The sequence below is a fragment of the Amblyraja radiata genome, chromosome 1 (assembly GCF_010909765.2).
Source record: "Amblyraja radiata isolate CabotCenter1 chromosome 1, sAmbRad1.1.pri, whole genome shotgun sequence".
Taxonomy (NCBI): domain Eukaryota; kingdom Metazoa; phylum Chordata; class Chondrichthyes; order Rajiformes; family Rajidae; genus Amblyraja; species Amblyraja radiata.
In genome coordinates, this window is record NC_045956.1 from 61944587 (window position 1) to 61951642 (window position 7056).

General features: G+C 42.8%; 1 protein-coding gene across 1 annotated transcript in view; it reads left to right on the forward strand.

Annotated features, from left to right (window-relative positions):
• The window catches only part of LOC116974372 (protein TBATA-like), a 46555-nt gene extending 39841 nt beyond the window's left edge, over window positions 1-6714 (forward strand). The window contains exon 10 of the mRNA XM_033022752.1: window positions 6132-6714. Coding sequence (XP_032878643.1) covers window positions 6132-6316 — 185 coding nt within the window. The 3' untranslated portion in view covers window positions 6317-6714. The remainder of the gene's footprint in view (window positions 1-6131) is intronic.
• The last annotated feature ends 342 nt before the right edge of the window (window positions 6715-7056 follow it).

The following is a 7056-nucleotide window of genomic DNA, read 5'->3' on the forward strand; positions in this document are numbered from 1 at the left end:
TAGTTGCCAAGTTTTGGTGCCATTTCACAGTCGCAACTGCAGCTGGCCACAAAGGCCTGTCGCCCCTCTCCTTGCTGATGGGATATGGATTACGTGCAGGCAGAGGACTTTAATTTACCTCAGCATCATGATCGGCACCGATACTGTGGGCCGGGGAGCCTGTTCCAGTGCAGTACTGTTCTTAGCTCTATGTAAATAGGGGCTTAAGTTGAATTAGTTGTAACGCACAGCAACACATTCAATCATTCACGGAATGCTGCACAAAAGGTTGATCACACAGAGATGAACAGGTTGCCTTTAAATTGCGGGGAGAAAATGTAGGGCAATGGAAGTGGGTGAGAGGTAATGTGGCTCATTGTAAACGCTTTCAAAGTGCCAACAAAGGGACAATGGTTGAATGGCCTAGAATTTGCAAACCTAAACTTTTAAAATGCAAATTATTGTCTTATGATTTTTTTGAATGGAGACAGATATAGAGCATGGAACAGAACAGCGCAGGAACAGGCCCAACAATGTCTGTGCCCGACATGATGCCAAGCCAAACTAATCTCATCTGCCTGCACATGCTCCATATCCCTCCATTCCCTGCATCTCCATGTGCCTATCTAGAAGCTTCTTACACACCACTATTGTAGCTGACAGCGTTTCTCACTGTCAGCACCTTCACCAATGTTGGTGCTGTGTCCAAACTTACTTACCAATCCTTCTCCATTGATATACAAGTCATGTATGTATACATATAGGCACCTCGCGTTTTACGTGGGGGGTTACATTCTGGAAAAGCAGCGCGTGATTAAAAAATGAGCAAATTAAACGTATAAATTTAAACGTATAAATTTGAGCTCGTTATTTCAAAAATACACCACGTAAATTAGGTTTTGGTATTAATTAAACAAGCACGCTATTTCCAAAATGCATAAGTCAAACAGGTATAAAAAGCAAGGTGCCTGAAGATTCAAACAACAGAGTTCCCAGCACAAATCCCTGCGGAACACCACCGCTCACAGCCTTCCAGCCAGAATAACACCCTTCCCACGACCCAGTGCCTTCTATTGGGTAAACCAGTTCTGAATCCAAACTGCAAATCACCGTGGATCCCATGCACTTTAATCTTCTGTAGCATGAGGGACTTTGTCAAATGCTTTACTAAAATCCATATAATTTTTTTGTAACCGTTTACTAGTTTAGAGGTTGAGTTATAAAGGAGAGAGTACATTTTCTCTTGCAACAGGACAAATTCTCCTGTCAGATGAGGTCTTAACATCTGCAATCTTCAACATCATGAACTTAAAATGTCGCCAGGTTCCTGGTGGAACAGCTGTCTCAGCACTGACACATATACGATTTTCCCTCTGAAAGGCAGAGTAATTTAAAGTCAACCAGAACAACTAATGGGTTGCTTCCAGAGACCGTGTTATTCGTGGATTAATTTAAAATGCATAGAATAGTCCATGTTGTCCAACAGACTCATCGTGATGATGTTTAGGTTGCGTACAAGCCTTGTCCAGCCACTTTTTAGCTCACAGTCATTTATATTCCTTTATCCATCATGTATATATCAGCTTCCCCTACTCCTAACCCTTAACAGGAAAAATTGGAGGCTTTGGAGAGTGTGCAGACAAGGTACGAGGATGTCAGGACTTTCATATGAAGAAAGTCCAGAACAAGGGGTCACAGTTTAAGGATAAGGGGGAAATCTTTTAGGACCGAGATGAGAAAAACATTTTTCACACAGAGAGTGGTGAATCTCTGGAATTCTCTACCACAAAAAGGTAGTTGAGGCTAGTTCATTAGCTATATTTAAGAGGGAGTTAGATGTGGCCCTTGTGGCTAAAGGGATCAGGGGGTATGGAGAGAAGGCAGGTACGGGATACTGAGTTGGATGATCAGCCATGATCATATTGAATGGCGATGCAGGCTCGAAGGGTGAATGGCCTACTCCTGCACCTAATTTCTATGTTTCTATGTTTCTATGAGGTATTCTGCTTGGATTAGAGGAAATTGGCTATAAAAAACGGTTGGACAAACTTGATAGACACAAAGTGCTGGAGTAACTCAGCGGGTCAGGCATCATCTCTGGAGAAAAAGGGTGGGTGACGTTTCATGTCGGGACCCTTCTTCAGACAAACTTGGACAAACTTGGATTGTTTTCTCTGGAACTTCAGTAATTTAGGGGAGATCTTTTCCCCAGGGTAGAAATGTTAAAGACTAGACAAAGATGAAAGTCAGAGGGGGAACGTTTAGAGGAGATGTGCAGGGCAAATGTTTTTGCACAGAGTGGTGAGTGTCTGGAACACGCTGTCAATGGTGGTGGTGGTGGTGATGGAGGCAGCTACAATCGTGGTGTTTATGTGCATGGATATGCAGGGCATGCAGATACAGTGCATTCAGAAAGTATCCAGACCCCTTCACTTTTTCCACATTTAGTTACGTTACAGCCTTATTCTAAAATGGATTAAATTCTTTTTTTTTTATAATCAATCTACACACAATGCCTCATAATAAAAAAACGAAAACATGTGTAATTTACAAAGTAATTAACAAGAAATAACTGAAATATCACATTTACATAAGTATTCAGACCCTTTGCTATGACACTCAAAATTGAACTTGGGTGCATCCTGTTTCCATTGATTATCCTTGAGATATTTCTACAACTTGATTAGAGTCCCCCTTTGGTAAATTAAATTGATTGTACACGATTTGGAAAGGCACACACACTGTCAACTGCCGGACCTTATATAGACTGGTATGTCAGAGCAAAAACCAAGCCATGAAGACGAAGGAATTGTCCGTAGACCTCCGAGACAGGATTGTGTCAAGACACAGATCTGGGGAAGGTTATAAAACAATTTCTGCAGCAATGCAGGTCCCAAAGAGCACAGTGGCCTCCATTTTATTCTTAAATGGAAAAACTTTGTAACTTCATAGAGCTGGCCACCTGGCCAAACTGAGCAATAGGCGGAGAAGGGCCTTGGTCAGGGAGGTGACCAAGAACCCGATGGTCACTCTGACAGCTCCAGAGTTTCTCTGTGGAGGTGGGAGAACTTTCCAGAAGTACAACTATATCTGCAGCACTCCACCAATCAGGCCTTTATGGTAGAGTGGCCAGACGGAAGCCACTCCTCAGTAAAAGGCACATGACAGCCCGCTTGGAGTTTGCCAAAAGGCACCTAAACAAGATTTTCTGGTCTGATGAAACCAAGATTGAACTCTTTGGCCTGAATGCCAAGTGTCACGTCTGGAGGAAACCAGGCATCATGGTGGTGGCAGCATCATGCTGTGGAGATGTTTTTCAGCGGCAGGAACTGGGAGACTAGTCAGGATCGAGGGAAAGATGAACGGAGGAAAGTACAGAGAGATCCTTGATGAAAACCTGCTCCAGAACATCCAGGACCTCAGACAGGGGCAGAGGTTCACCTTCCAACAGGACAACGACCCTAATCACACAGCCAAGACAATGCAGGAGTGGCTTTGTGACAAGTCTGTGAATGTCCTTGAGTGGCCCAGCCAGAGCCCGGACTTGAACCCGATCGAATATCTCTGGAGGGATCTGAAAATAGCTGTGCATCGACGCTCCCCATCCAACCTGACACAGAGCTTGTGAGGATCTGCAGAGAAGAATGGGAGAAATTACCCAAATACAGGTGTGCCAAGCTTGTCGCATCATACCCAAGAAGGCTTGAGGCTGTAATCACTGCCAAAGGTGCCTCAACAAAGTACTGTAAAGGGTCTGAATACTTATGTAAATGTGATATTTCAATTATTTCTTTTTAATTACTTAAAAGAAATTTCTACACACCTGTTTTCGCTTTTTTTATTATGGGGTATAGTGTGTAGATTGATGATAAAAACAAATTAATCCATTTTAGAATAAGGCTGTAACGTAACAAAATGTGGAACAAGTGAAGGGGTCTGAATACTTTCTGAATGCACTGTATATGGATCACTTACAAGCAAGGATTATTTGTGAAGCTCAAGATCACAGGAAGAAATGGATGGTTGAGTCAGTTTAGTGGAAGATTTAAAATATAATTTGATCTGGGGAATTGCATTCTGAAAAGGTAAAACACGCTAGGGAAAATATGATAAATAGGAAGATAATGAGTGGAACCTTGGAGAGATCCTTGAGCTGATGTCCATGGATTCTCAAAGTAGCATGGCAGGTGATTAAAAGGGCATCTAGAATGCTTTTGTTTATTAGTTAAAGGACTGAAAATAGGAGCAGGGGATTGGGGGATTGTGTGCATACTGTATGTGTATGGTGGGAATGAGGGGTTGGGGATAGTTATGCTATGACTTTAAAGATTTCTCATTGGAGGAGGCTGAGGTGCGACAGAATTATACACATTTGAAAGGCTTAAACAGGGTGAATGGGAAGAATCCATATAGACTATAGGACAAGTCGACTATTTAGGGCAGCACAGTGGTGCAGCGTTAGAGTTGCTACCCTACAGCGCCAGAGACCCGGGTTCAATCCAGACTACAGGCGCTGTCTGTTTTCTCGGAGTTTTCTCCGGGTGCTCCAGTTTCCTCCCATACTCCAAAAACATCCTGGTTTGTAGGTTAATTGGCTTCTATAAATTGCCCCTAGTGTGTAGGATAGAACCAGGGTGAACAGGTGATCGTTGGTCGGCGTGAACTTGGTGGGCCAAAGGGCCTGTTTCCACGTTGTATCTCGGAACTAAACCAAACTTTGGTGCAGAATTAGGCCATTCAGCCCATTGAGTCTACTCCGCCATTTGATCATGGCTGATCTATTTTTCCCTCGCAACTCAATTTTCCTGCCTTCTCCCCATAATCTTTGACACCCTTACTAATCAAGAATCTCTGCCTTAAAAATACCCAATAACTTGGCCTCCACATCCATCTGTGGAATTCACCAACCTCTGGCTAAATTAATTCTTATCTCCATTCTGAAGATATGTCCTTTTATTCTGAAGATCTAACTTTAAATCTACTGTACTTTTCTTTCCAGAACAGCTAATAGAAAATAGGGTTCATAGATTTAAAGTAATTGGAAGAAGTATTGGAGAGAGGGGGACAAAACAAATCACACTGCATAAAAGGGTATTAGAATCCTTCGCCCTTTGAACATGGATGTGTATTTAAAGAGCCTTGTCCTCCTAGGACTACGCACCCAGTTTAGGATGTTGGGATTCAACTGGGTAACTCCTTTTCGACTACCCTGTCTTAAATTTTCCAATTTGTTAATCAATTAAAAAAAAAATAAAGTTCTGAGCACCATGTTATAGGAAAGATGCTGATGTTGGAAAGGACACAGAGAAGATTTACGAGGATGTTGCTAGGACTCAAAGGTCTGAGTTGTAGGGAGAGGTTGAGTAAACTAGGACTTTATTCCTTGGAGTGCAGGATGATGAGGGGTAATCTTATAGAAGTTTAGTTTAGTTTAGTTTAAAGATACAGTGCGGAAACAGGCCCTTCAGCCCACTGAGTCTGCGCCAACCAGCTATCCTCGCACTCTAACACTATCCTAGTCACAATCAGGACAATTTTACATTTATACTAAGCCAATTAGCCTACAAACCTGTATGCCTTTGGAGTGTGGGAGGAAACCGAAGATCTCGGAGAAAACCCACGCTGTCACAGGGAGGATGTACAAACTCCGTACAGACAGCACCCATAGTCAGGATTCGAACCCAGGTCTCTGGCGCTGCAAGGCAGTAGCTCTACTGCTGCGACACCGTGCCGCCCTATAAAATCATGAGAGAAATAGATCGGGTGGACGCACAGAGTCTCTTGCCCAGAGTAGGGGAATCGAGAACCAGAGGACATGTTTAAGGTGAAGGGGGAAAGATTTAATAGGAATCTGAGGGGTAACTTTTTCACACAAAGGATGGTGGGTGACTGGAATGATCAGTCAAAGGATGTAGTTGAGGCAGGAACTATTGCAACGTTTAAGAAATAATTTGACAGGTAGATGGATAAGACAAGTTTAGAGGGATATGGGCCAAACGCAGGCAGGTGGGACAAGTATAGATGGGACATGTTGGACGGTGTGGGGAAAGTTGGGTCAAAGGGCCTGTTTCCACACTGTATGACTCTCTCTCTATGACTCACTACGTAACCCATCACTATGTAACCCATTTATTATACTTGTGATATTTCAGATAAAAAAGATTTGAAAGTACTGGAGACAACGAAGTCACCGTGTTCCTGCCCACGAGGCACGCCGCCCAAAGCTGCAAAGAAGCCAAAAGCACTTGGAACTATGAGGAAAGTACTCAATGTGCCTTCTTCACCTATAATGGAAGGGAAGTTATGTCATAGTAGAACTGATTTATATAAAACATAGAAGAAAAAGAACACACCAATTCAGTTGGTTGCAACAAATAAGCTCACAGAGTTGTTATCAGTAAATTTTGTTTTTGAAGATAATGGAAACATTGATGTGGATTATGTCATCCAACTTCCCAAATCAAAATACGGATTGGTGCAAGCATGTTCTGCCGTACTATGGAAATGCAGGAATTTTAAATACCTTAAGCATCTTAATTCTGATGTTTAAATAGCAATGTAGTTACCATCTTATGTACTCGTAGCAAGACTGTGTCATTAAAGATGGCATGTCTTGCTCACAGCTCCAGGAACACAAGCACTTAATTAATGTTAAATGTAGACACAAGGAACTGCAGAAGCTGGTTTATAAAAGAAAGGCACAAAGTGCTGGATTCCGCGGGCCAGGCAGCATCTCTGGAGAACATGGGGAAGTGATCCTTCTTCAGCCTGATTAGTGGGGTGAGAAAATTGGAAGAGAGGAGGTGCAGGACAAAGCCTGATGAGTGATAGGTGGATACAGGTGAGGAGGGGTTTCACCTATCACTTGCCAGACTTTGTCCTGGCCCCTCCTCTTTCCCCCACCACCACAATCAGTCTTAACAAGGGTGGGTGGTTCAATCGTAATCATGTATAGTCTTCCCGCTGACTGGTTAGCACACAACAGAGACATTTCACTGTATCTTGGTACAAGTGACGATGAAGTAAACTATACTAAACTAAATGTCACCTATCCATGTTCTCTAGAGATGCTGCTTG